The sequence below is a fragment of the Pediculus humanus genome, genomic scaffold (genome assembly GCF_000006295.1).
Source record: "Pediculus humanus corporis 1103172107480 genomic scaffold, whole genome shotgun sequence".
Classification (NCBI taxonomy): Eukaryota; Metazoa; Arthropoda; class Insecta; order Psocodea; family Pediculidae; genus Pediculus; species Pediculus humanus.
Genome location: NW_002987097.1, coordinates 150791 through 163498, shown reverse-complemented (window position 1 = coordinate 163498; position 12708 = coordinate 150791). Strand labels below are relative to the sequence as shown.

Sequence of the window (12708 nt, the reverse complement as noted above, 5' to 3'; positions counted from 1 at the left end):
TGATGATGATAAAAAAAAAAAAAAAAATCGTTACTTATTCCCCTTAGATTTAAATGATAAAATATCTATTAAATAATCAATACTTCATTATTCATACTGGGGCCCTTGTTTTACATTCAATAATTGTCTTTGACACATACATTTATATCAATAAATGTATTCAAAAGTTAAAAGATAAAAAAAAAAGGGTTTAATTAAACTTTTGAAAATTTACTAAAGTTGAAAATAATCGGAAAAAAAAAATTTTATCGTTAAAAATATGTTCGAAACTTTATTAAAAGTTTATTTTTTCAAATTTGATTTAGTTAGTATTTTAAAATTGTATTTTTACAGCATTACACTAATTTAAGTAGAGGGTAAGGTAAATTTAAAAAAAAAAATTAAACTATTTTAGTCTTTTTATGATGTAGATACATTAATAATATATCAAATTATATTTTTTATAATCGGTAAAGTAGGTACAATCGTAATTGTTGCATAAACATAAACTTTTAATTAAAATCATTAATACTTATTCGTAAATAACTTATTAAAAAAATTTTTTTCAGTTTGTGAAGTTTAAAGTCTGACTTTTTTTTTATTGAATTTTTATTTAATATTATTATTATTTCTTATTGTATAACAAAATATCTATAAATCTTGTAGTATAATTCTTATTGTGTAATCGAAAACTTTTAAAAAATTTTTTTTAAATTAGTCGAGAATAAAATTAATAATTATAAACTCGAATTTCAAATCAGTAGTGCAATTATTAATTAATTATTTTATTTATTTATTTAATTTTATTAAATTAAAAATAATCAACAAGAAAAATAAAAAAAAAAGGATTAAAAAAATTTTAAATATTTGGCTCAAATAATTTTTTGTCGATTTAAAAATGTCATTTTAGTAAAATTTTTTTTTTTTTTTTTAGAGTTCCAAAAATTAAAAAACCGAAAAAGAAATTTTTTATTTTAAAAATATAATTTAACGAGTAGGTGAATAGAAAATTCTGCGAAATATATATACTATTGTCTGTAAAATAAAACCTTGACCGGAAATAAATCCTTCATGTTGTTGAAAAAAAAAAAAAAAAAAAAAATTTTTTTTTTTTTTTTTTTTTTGAGACACAGCCAATTTAAAGTTTTTTGGGGGTCTTTATATAATAAATTTCGATGGTTGCTGCGACGATTCCCTTTGGGATATACAACATATAAGAATTCATTTGAATGTTTCACTTCTTCTCCTCATTCCCTACAACTTTTTTTTTTTTTTTTATCCCTTTTCTCCCCTACATCTCTCTCCCATCTTATTATATATATTTTTTTTATGTATTTCTCAGCCTGTGATGCCAGCCTACGAAAAATTCTGTAGAATGTTTTTTTATTTTTATTTTATCGAGGTTAAACATACAAATAAATTATTATTATTATTATTACTACTATATTACATCGTTGTAATTTTACATTAATTTTATTAATAAAATTTATTTATTTATTTATTTAAAATAAAATTCTGTCGAAATAATATCACGCAAATCGTGCGTAAAAAAAAAAAACGGTTCACAAGAATTATCATCATCAGTGTTCGTTTATTTTTAAACCCACAGAAAGATTGAATATGACATTCATTACGTTTTCATCGTCCCACAGCATTTTGAGTTCACATTTATGTATTTTTTTTTTTTTTTTTTTTTCTGCTTAAAATATTTTTTATTGGCTAATGTGAGAAAAATGGCTTTTACACATATATTTAATTTAATTTTTTTATTATTATTAATATTAATATTTACCATTTATTTTACGTATGATAAATTGCTTTTACTTTTACGATACTTTGTGCATATTTATTTATTTATTTATATATGTATAAATACATTTAGAAATTTCTTAAATTAAGCTTATAGGAAATGGGAGTTAAAAAAATTTTTTACGTATTCATCTCATATTTATTTATAGTTTTATGTTTAAGAGAAAGAAAGAAAATGTTTTTATTTTTATTTTTTTTTCAATTATTATTTAAATAAATATATGTTTAATCATATAAAAATTTATTCGTTACAAATATGTCGTTTCAAATGAAATTGAGGACTGTAAACCTTTTTTTTTTCCCTAATTTCATTTCAATATTTTATTTATTTATTTATTTATTTTATTTTATTTTAGATGGTGGTAGATCGATCAAATGTCGATCACATTATGCGTGGTCTTCAGAGTACGGAGGGTGTTAGGCTTCACAATCATAGGAAAAAATTACGTCAAAGGTAAAATTTATTACGGACCACGAGTTCGAGTTACTCCCTAAATATTTTTTTTTTAGGCGTTATCCAGAATGTTCTATGATAAAATAGAATAAAAATATTATTTTGTTTGGCTTTGGTTCAGCTTCATCGAGAAATTGATTTTTTTTTTTTTTTTGTGTGTGTTTTTACTTAAAAGAAGCTTAACCATCGCAACGCCCAAAAAATTAATTTAAAAAAAAATTTATTTTATAATTTATTATTTTATAGGTATACATAAAAAATCTTCACCCAGCTCGATTAACACGTAAAACAAAACATAACAAGTTGTTTTTAAAAAAATTTTTCAGGTTTGACATTATAAAAAAATTAGGACAAGGTACTTACGGTAAAGTTCAATTGGGTATTAATAAAGAAACCGGTCAAGAAGTTGCCATAAAAACAATTAAAAAATGTAAAATCGAAACGGATGCGGATTTAGTTAGGATAAGACGTGAAATTCAAATTATGAGTTCCGTACGACACCCTAATATTATTCACATATATGAGGGTAACTTTTCTTTGTTATTGATCGATGTTGAATGAAAATTGTTTTAAAAACAAGCAAATAATTACCCTTTTTTTTTTTTTTTTTTTTAGTATTTGAAAATCGTGAAAAAATTGTTTTGGTCATGGAATATGCGGCCGGTGGAGAATTGTATGATTATTTAAGCGAGCGTAAAGTTTTAGAAGAAACGGAAGCGAGAAGAATTTTCAGACAAATCAGTACTGCCATATACTATTGTCACAAACATAAAATTTGCCATAGAGATTTAAAATTGGAAAATATTTTATTAGATGAACATGGCAGTGCCAAAGTAAATATGAATTTTTTATAATTAATTTAAAGTAAAAAAAAAAAGAATTACATTTAAAGGCAAAAACTTTAGATTGCAGATTTTGGTTTATCAAACGTTTTTGATGGCCAAAGACTTCTCAACACGTATTGCGGGAGTCCTTTATATGCTTCTCCAGAAATCGTCAAGGGAACTCCGTATCACGGACCCGAAGTTGATTGTTGGTCGCTCGGAGTTTTACTGTACACTCTAGTCTATGGAGCAATGCCTTTTGATGGTTCTAATTTTAAAAGGCTTGTAAAGCAAATATCTCAAGGGGATTATTTTGAACCAAAGAAAGCTTCTCGTACGTTGTTAAATTTTTTTTAATTGAGTGATTTTACTTAAAATAATGTATGTGTTAAACTCACGTGATATTCTTTTTCAGCTGCCTCTTCTCTGATTCGAGACATGTTAACCGTCAATTCTCCCGATCGAGCCAACATTGAACAGATTTGTTCTCATTGGTGGGTGAATCAAGGGTTCAACGTCTCTTGTTTAGATATAGCCGAAGATCTCGCTAATCAGACTCCCGTGAGACTTGATTTACTTTTATCTCTGGCACCTCCACCGGAAAATACCGAGAAAATTGTGGTTACGGATGACCAAAGAACCATACCTCAAGAAGTCCCTCCTAGATCAATGTCAGTCGGAAGTTTTATGGATTTAGATTCAAACGCCGAAGAAAGAGTAAAAAGTTTTGTTGCTCGCGAAGTGCCTTCAGAACAAACTTCAAACGAAAAAACGATGAAAAGAAAACTTGAACCGGTTCCGAGTAAATCATTCAGCGGAGCAAGAAAAAAAGAACGAACGAAACCGGAATCTGATGAAGTTGAAAACGTTACAGCGGAGACTGAAATAAGTGCCAATAAAACCGAAAGCAATAATACAACAATGGATGTAGATAGAGAATCTAGTAATAAATTAGAAGCATTTGATTTACAAGAAGTTAGTGCCAAAGAGGAAGACAAATCGAAAGAAAAGTTGAGTGATAATTCTGAAAAAAAAGTTATAGATGAAAATAAAGTTGTAGAGTCTGAAGGTGAAAAACGTTCGCCGGAAGAAATTTCTAAAGAAAAAACAACGAGGAAAAGTATTAAAATAGTTAAGAAAAAAAAAGTAGACAAAAAAGACTCAGAAACTGATAAGAAAGAAAATGAAGTGCTTGATGCTAAAACGAAACCTGATAATCAAAAGACTGAAGTACAAAAAGAAGAAGAAGAAGAGGGTGATAAAGCTAAATTAGAAAAACAGGAAAAAACGGAAGAAAAAGTACCGGAGCAAAAAGAAGTTGACAAAAAAGAAAATGCTCAAGATGAAAAAGAAAATGAAAAAGTCGAGGTTGAAAAGGAAAAATCGGTGGAAAAAGAAAAGAAAGAAAAAACTCCTCAACCTGACGGAAGTGTGTCGAAACCGGTTGAAAGAAGAAAATCGAAAATATTTGAAACGGCAGAAAAGTTTATGTCGAATGATCAAAAAAGTTCCGTTCAAGAAAAGCCGAAAAAAGTATATATTCCTGGAGTCAAAGTTAGCGACTTTGCCAAAGCCTTCGAAAGAAGATCATCTATTCCGACGGCATCTGTAAAAGCTTCACCATCCAAAAAAGCAGTCGGCAAAGATTCAAAAGAATCATCACCTGTAAATAAAAAACCAGTTACTAAACCGATGGAAAAGAAAAGTGAATCTCCAGAAAGTAAAAAGCTTGAAAATAATTCTAGTCAGGTAGATAAAACTCAAAATAAGGTGGTAGATAAGAAAAAAGAAGAATCGCCGAAACCCGTTTCAAAAGCGAGCACTCCAGAAGAAAAGCACGATAAAGAACAGCAACAACAACCGATTCCGGCAAACGATGAAAAATTAAAAAAATTACGGGATTCTGCGAGAAATGTCATTACGAGTGCTATAGCCGAAGATGAAAGAAAGTCAAATAACAAACAAATATTGAAACCTCCTGTGCCAAAAACTAAAACGGAAGACTTGGATAAAAGGAAAAATTTGACGCTTCAAATCGGTAAAGAAACGGCGACGGTTGAAGTTCACACTCCGGAAAATACAAAATTTTTATTCGAACCTGATAATTTTAACGATGCTCAAAATACCGACAATAAAGAAAACGTTGAAAAGCCAAAGGAAAAGAAAACGGCCAAATTGGAAATCACATTGAAATCGAATACGCTTCCCAGGAGAACTACGAAAGCGGAAGTACGTTTATCTTCTCCTCAGGTAAAGAAAGAACCTAATTTCAGAACGGAAGTCGAACACAGAGTCGGCGATCCATCTCACGTTTACTCGACTCAAAGATCTGAAGTTGCTTTCCCTGTTAGTGCGGCCACAAAACCCGTGAGGTGCGTAAATTAAAATTTTCTTTTTTTTTTTTTTTTTTTTTTTTGTCGAAAATAAACAAAAACATTACAATTAGAGAAAAACATTTTAGGGCCATGTCGTTGGAACCGGATTTTAGAACGAAGCAAAAACCGGTAAAAGAACCTACGAGAGAAAGAATTATTCCCATTGAATTCGAGGGAAGCGGCAATAAAGAAGACGTTGAAGCGAGAGATAGAGTCAAAGAATTGGAAAAATCTCGCGAAGGAAAAGTTAAACATCCGTATCAAAGAACTTGGTCTTTAAAGTATGGCCTCATATTGAAAATTTAAAATCAATAGTATTCGGTAAAGAAAGATTAAAATATTTAATACCATCAAATTTTATTTTTAGATCTAATTTATCTCGTCAAAGCACTCAAGATTCTGACGTAGAAAGCACAGCATCCGCACCACCAGGAGAGCCAATTAAAAAATCTCCGAGGGAATTTATTATTCCCATTGCTGTCGAAGGAGGGGGATACGTTACGCCACGTGCAACGAGTTTAGAACCCTCCGAGAGCATGTCGAAAAGAAATAGACCTTTTTCGAGAAAGATCAGGTAATTATGTTTTCATCAACATCTCTAATTAAAAAACTAACGCGAATTAATCATTTCTTAAATAATAATAATAATAATCATAAAACGTGACGTAATAGTTTGTTCTCCGAAAACGGATCCGAAGACGAGAGTCCATTTTCAACCCTTCAAAGACACTCTTCGCGTGACATGGACGAACCTTTTAGACTTCATCGGCTACGTAGTTCTCGTCCTACGAAACAATCAATCGAAAGAGCCGATAGCGGTTCGGGATCGGAAGAAGAAGATGATGACGGTTTTGAATTGTTGACAGCTGAAAACTTGTTTTCGACTCTTCTTTCGAGGGTAAATAAGGAAAAGAAGTTTTCTCTCTCTCTCTCTCTCTCTCGGGAAGTTACAAGAGTGTTTTTTTTTTTTAGGTTCGAAGCCTTACTCAAAGGCTTAACGTTGAGGATGGAATGCGGCCAGGTTTTCCTTCTTCAAGACTCTTGTCTAATCATTTCGGACCATCCGAAAGGTTATTTTCTAATTTACATCAACCCCTAACCAGGTAATTATACTTTTATGTTAATAATTGTATAAAAAAAAAAGTTTTAACTGATAATCATTGAATTATTATTATTTTTTTATTAATGTCACTCACTATTTTTAGTCATGCTGCCATTACTTACAGGAAATCAGTTAAAAAAGTAGGTACTAAAAAAAAAACAAAAAAAAAAACTTTTCCGCAGCACAAAAACAAAGAAAATTTAAGGGGAAAAAAAATATATGATATCGTATAATCCTGTTTTTATTTGAACTTTAATCGATTCAAATATTTCTCATTGTAGATTGTCTGATAGATCAGATTTTGGAAGGAGTTTAAACCGGGATACGGAAAATGGATCGAAGAGCAGTTGGAGTCGTGGGAACATAAGGAATTCAGATTCGAATCGATCACTTTCGAGAGGTGAGAAAAAATTTTTTAAAAAAAAAGTTTTTCTTATCGTGGAGAGGAACACAATTTTTTTTTTTGCCTTTGAAGAAAAAAGTTTTTAATTTATATATATATGTATGATTAGTACTCTCATATCACAACACACGGTTATCAGGTTCACATAACAGGTATACATGACTTGTCAATGAAACTGTTGATGAATAAATTTTTTTCTTTAAGGGTTCTTCTCCATATAAAATATAAATATATATATTTATATAATTATATATATATATATATATATATATTTATAAAAGAAAAATTTATTTTTTTAATATTTAATTATTTTTACGGATTTCCAAAAGAAAAAAAAGGAAAAAAAAAAGAAAAAGGAAAAAAGAGAGTGTTGTTAATTTCAAAAAAAAAAAAAAAGGAAATTTCCTTTGAGTTTTTACCATTGAAATTTTTCAAACATCCCGTTTCATTGACATGATATAAATTTTATTTTATTTTTTTTTTAAAAGTTAAAGGCTTTCACATTACACAAAAATGTTTTATTCATGTTTTTATTTTAATTTAAAACAAACAAACAAACAAAACAACAACAAAAACAATCATCATCATCATAATTCATAATAATGCATGAGTTTTTTTTTTATTTTGCTAAAAAAATTTTTTTTTTTTTTTTTTTAATTAATTTGTTTAGATTATTAATCGTAATTATCATTATTATCCTTTGCGCAAAAGGGAAAGGTTATATCTAATATATATTACACGCACTTGTACGCATAAATATGCGTGTGATAAAATAGAAATTTAAAAAAATCATAAGTTAGTAGAGGTGAAATAATTGACAACACTCTCTTTGTCACTCGAGTTCTTTTTTCTTTTTTTTTAAAAAAAATAAATTTTTGTCGTTTCCAAACTTTATAGATTGTCACGCATTGTTATTATATTTAAAAAAAAAATTCTTTTAGTTTACTGTTGGCCCCCCCTCCTCTTTTTTTTTTTTTTTTCCTCTCGATTACTGTTGGCCCCCCCCCCTTTTTTTTTTTCCTCTCGATTACTGTTTTAGCCTCTCCCTTTGCAAGGGATGAGATCTTTCCTGCCTACCCAAATTTTTTTTTTTTAAATTTTAATTATTAACAAACAAAAAATTAACATTTGTGTTTTTTTTTTTTTCTTTTTTTTTTTTTGTGCTTCATGGAATTTCAGCGGGAATAGGTATGACCGTGCATGTCACACCTCGGCCAAGGCACGAATAAATAAAATAAAATAAATAAATAAAAAAAATAAAAATAAAAAAATAAATAATTGAAATTATCATCGACATAAGTGGACAGCTTGCAATAATGGAGGCACACTATTATTTATATATATATATATATATTTAAAATACATAATTATACAAAATTTATCGTTATACATATATATATATATAAATATATATATATATTATATGTGTGTGAGTGTGTATATTAAATATTCTTGCATCACAGCACAATTATTTAGTAGGTAGGCATATAATAACATTTTTTTTTTAATTTTTGTGTTTTTCTTTCTTTTTTTTTTTTGTAAACACTTAATAATATAGTTTTATGTCTGCACATTTACATTGTTGTAAGTAATAATTTAAGTAAAATTTTACACTGTGACAAAAACTTACTTTTCATTATTATTATTATTATAATTATTTACATAAATTTATAATAAAATAAATTTTGTTGTTTTAGGAATTACAGTAAACTTTTACATTGTTTATTTTTCTTGTAATTTTCATTGGTATTCATTAATTTTGCGTGACTTAAAATGTCAAAAAAAAATTTTTATGCTAATATAAATACGATTTTGCACTTTTACGCTTTATTATTATTATTATTATTATTAAAAATAAAATAAAAGGGAAAATAATTGTACATAAATTTTATTATTGACGTTATTGTAATTGGAAATTTTTTTAATGTTTTTTTTCTTTTTTTTTTTTTTTTTCTTTTTTTTTTCTCCTTCCAGGAAACTCAATTCACAGACGAGGTGACAGCGATACGGAAAGTCCGAGCGAAAGCAGCAGTGCGAGTCGAGATCATAAAGAGAAAACGTCAAATGAAAAAAAAGAAAAAAAAACTAATTCTCATTCTCATTCTCATCATCATCATCATCATCATCACTCAAGAACGAAATCCGCTCCTTTGAGTTCGACGAAAAACGATCGTTACGTTCCAGATTACGAAACGAATAAATCACTTTACATGCCGAGTCGAATGTGGATGGGAAAATCGTACGAAAGAGGGAAAAGTATAGAGCAAGAAGTTCCAAGTCAGTTTCGAACGGGAATACCCAAATTGCAAAGACCCGTGTCACTTTTATTGGAAAGAAAACAACAACAACAACAACAACCGGCTGCGGTCGATGCGAGCGACGACGCGAATTTGGAAAACAAGGAAAAAAAACCGAAGGAAAAAGATTTCTACGACATACTAGCGGAAAAATACGGAATCACGAACGTGAAGAGGTACGATCTTGTTCACGATTATCGTGGAAAGAAAGGATATTCAGTCGAAAACAGAGAAAAAGATGACGTCAAAGACCGAGAAAATGAAGAAGTCGTCGAAAAGAAAAATGTTTCAAGCAACAAGAAAGAAGATGGTCCCGTTGAAAAATTTAAAACTCCCAGCGAAAGACTTGCCGCCGTTCTTAACAGTTTAGAATCTCGCGGTGACAAATCGTCACCGCCCGTCAAAGGAGACAACACGAACGTTGATAAAAAATTAAGAAACGGCGTCGATTCAAATTCGTCGATGGAAATTCAAAAGAAAGACAAAATAAACAACAATTCGACGACGGGTACGGATTTGAGTAGCGGAAGAAATTTTAAAAAATTATCCAGGCATCATTCGGACGTATCGGATAAAACGATTGGAAGTTTTCACTTCGATAAATTACACGGCATGGATAAACCATCAAACGGATCGATGTTACCGGAGAAATCATTGTTGAGCAAATACACGCGGCGTAATAGCATGGCGAGCAGTAGGAGAAACGAAGGGGAAACGCTCGATGACGACAGAAAGGAAATGAATGACGGAAAACCATCATCGGAGTACAAATCGGATCATTCGAAAGGATCGACGGAGAAAAAATACGTTGATAAAGCGATCAGATCATTGAGGGAAAGCAGTTTAGGACCGACGGACGTGTCTTCCGAAAACGTACTCATTAAGAAGGCCGTGTCCACGTCGGATTTTCAAAGTAAAAAATTATCATCGAAAGGTAGGTCAAAAAGTACTGTTAATTCCGTTATCGGAATGTTCAATAAAATTGATAATGAAGAACAAGGGAAAAAGGAAGCGCCGGCGGCGGGATTCGAGAAGAAAAACGAAATCGGTGACAAGTCCAGGATTCCAGTTTTCAACAAAAAAACAAACATTCTTCCGAAATTAGAAATTCCTCCTCCTGCCGCTATGAAAAACGTGGATTATTCATCACCCAACTCGATGTATTCCCGAAGGTTTTCCTCGCACTTTTCAAATACTTCGTCGAGTCCGAAACCGAGTTCTCCCCTTCAGAGCGGTCACGACGACTCAAATAATTTTCTCACTCCCGATTCGGAAAGCGTGGATTCATGGTCCGTGTGTTCGGATTACGGTAATCCGGATGATTACTCGTCTAAAACCCAATCGAGATATGGAAAAGTTGACGATCCGTCCGGTGAATCCGTGAGTGAAAGGATAAGGCGTAAAAGTTTTTACACGAGGTTTAACGAGCGTAAAAAACCACGGAGGAGTTCTTTGCTGTCGAGGAGTTTCGGGGAACCGGATTCCGAAGCGGAATACACGTCACGATGTTCGGTACCCGGACACTCGGCGGCGGAACCTTGGCTTCTTAAATCCACGTATCACAGAAGCGTGAGCTCAGGAGATGAAAATCCGAGTTGCTCATACGAAAAAACATTACGACCCAGACCTTTTTACAATTCACAAACGAGCGAGGGAGGTTTAGGTTATCAAAGGGAAATCGGATCCGATTGGTCTTGGAGGCCTTCACATTACGTAAGAACCGGAAGTCAATCACCTGCTCCGTACGTGAGTTTCACATTGCCGAGAAATTACAGATCGAAATCGTTGTACGGTTCCGGATTCGAAAGGTCTTACAGTCCGACTCGTCAAGAGATATCGAGACCCGTGAGTCCATCCGTAAGAGGTCAAAGTTTAGATCCGTCAGAAAAATAAAATTTAAATAATTAATAAATAACGATCAGAATGTATCCCACATCGACGGAATCGGACAAAAGAAAAAAAAAAACAATTAACTCGTACTTATTACTGTGATTCAATTACTATTATTATTATTATTTATTGTTACGTTTTTTGTTGAATGAAAGGAGGTGGAGGAGGAGGAGGAGGAGTGATGCTGAATGTAGAAAAAATACCAACTTTTCGAATTCCATCCACGCTTTGGGAAATTTTCTTTTTTCTTTTTTTCTTTCTTTTTCTGTTCAATTATTCCGTGCCACGAAAAATTTAATAGTGAAAATTTTTGGACAAATCAATACCAAAAAAAAAAAATTCGAGTCAATTTTTACAATAGTAGTGATTAATAGTAGCAATAGTAGTAGTAGTAGTAGTAGTAGTAATAATAGTAGCAATAGTAACAGTAGGCCATTAATTATCATTATCGTCAATTTTATTAAGATTGCTCAGTTCACCTCGTCAATGAACATGGTTATCAATTATCATTCATCTTTAGGGAAAGTACTTGTAGTAGTAGTAGTAGTAGTAATAGTAAGAGAAAGAGAAAGAGAAAAAAGATGGCGATGGGTTCGAAAAAATAGTAATAATTGAATAAAAAGTTTCCTCGCTAACAGTTAGAGTTACAAAAAAAAAAAAAAAAAAAAAAACTATAATCAATAACAATTTTTTTTTTTTTTTTTGATTTTATTTTGTAATTTATTTACTTAAATTAGTTTCATTAATCTATTAATTAATACTTTAATTCGTTCGTTCATTCATTCATTCATTCATTCGTTGTTTTGTTTATTATCATTATTATTATTTATTATTATTATTATTTATTATTATTATTATTTATTATTATTATTATTTATTATTATTATTATTATTATTATTATTATTATTATTATTATTATTATATAGACATAACGGTTATGCCCGACGGAAGTGAAAAAAAAAAAAAAAAAATGGATTGTTAATTATTATCATTATTATTATTATCATCATTATTATTATTTTAGTTATTAGTCATGTTTGTTTTTGCAAAATTAATTTGCTTAAGCTTAATAAATAAATAAATAAATAAATGAAAGTCACTAGCCGAAACGCTTGCCAAATAAATAATAATAAAATAATTTTTTTTTTTTTTTAAGCTTTAAGAGAAAAAGACTTTTGGGGGGAGGGGGGTGGGGAGGGGGCGGCGAAAGGAATTTTTCTTATTTATTTATTGCTATTTGTTTTATTATTGTGACGACGAAGGAAACGCCTCGAAATATAAAAAGCTCAAATGTTGTAAGGAGGGAGGGGGTGGGGGAGAAGGGAGGGAGGATAAGAGGAAATTTTATAATAATAATAATAATAATAATAATAATGTGAAGAGTTGAAAAAAATTTTCGTTTTCATGTCCCTCCCCTTCCCCCTCCCTTATTCCCTCCCTCCTCGGTACCTATAAAATAATGGCATTATTGGTTTAAAAAAAAAAAAAAAAAAAAAAAAAAAAACGAAAAAATTATATTTTAAAATTGTTGTTGTCGTTATTTTGTTATAATTAATCATCATTATTATTATTAT

General features: G+C 30.2%; 3 protein-coding genes across 3 annotated transcripts in view; 2 read left to right on the top strand and 1 right to left on the bottom strand.

Annotated features, from left to right (window-relative positions):
- Phum_PHUM135320 (uncharacterized protein) overlaps window positions 1–138 on the bottom strand; it is a gene marked incomplete at both ends in the record, with an annotated part of 947 nt that extends 809 nt beyond the window's left edge. Inside the window, one exon of the mRNA XM_002424494.1 lies at window positions 98–138. Within this exon, the coding sequence (XP_002424539.1) occupies window positions 98–138 (41 nt within the window). The remainder of the gene's footprint in view (window positions 1–97) is intronic.
- A 2006-nt stretch (window positions 139–2144) lies between these two features.
- On the top strand, window positions 2145–6947 carry Phum_PHUM135310 (serine/threonine protein kinase, putative; the record flags this gene model as incomplete). The annotated part of the gene is made up of 10 exons (XM_002424493.1): window positions 2145–2242; window positions 2569–2768; window positions 2858–3075; window positions 3148–3400; window positions 3482–5438; window positions 5528–5722; window positions 5809–6015; window positions 6114–6339; window positions 6414–6511; window positions 6842–6947. The coding sequence occupies 10 exons, from the start codon at window positions 2145–2147 to the stop codon at window positions 6945–6947; spliced, it is 3558 nt and encodes a 1185-aa protein (XP_002424538.1).
- A 2209-nt stretch (window positions 6948–9156) lies between these two features.
- Phum_PHUM135300 (uncharacterized protein) lies at window positions 9157–11623 on the top strand (the record flags this gene model as incomplete). Its single annotated transcript, XM_002424492.1, has 2 exons — window positions 9157–11051; window positions 11599–11623. The coding sequence occupies 2 exons, from the start codon at window positions 9157–9159 to the stop codon at window positions 11621–11623; spliced, it is 1920 nt and encodes a 639-aa protein (XP_002424537.1).
- Between the last annotated feature and the right edge of the window lie 1085 nt (window positions 11624–12708).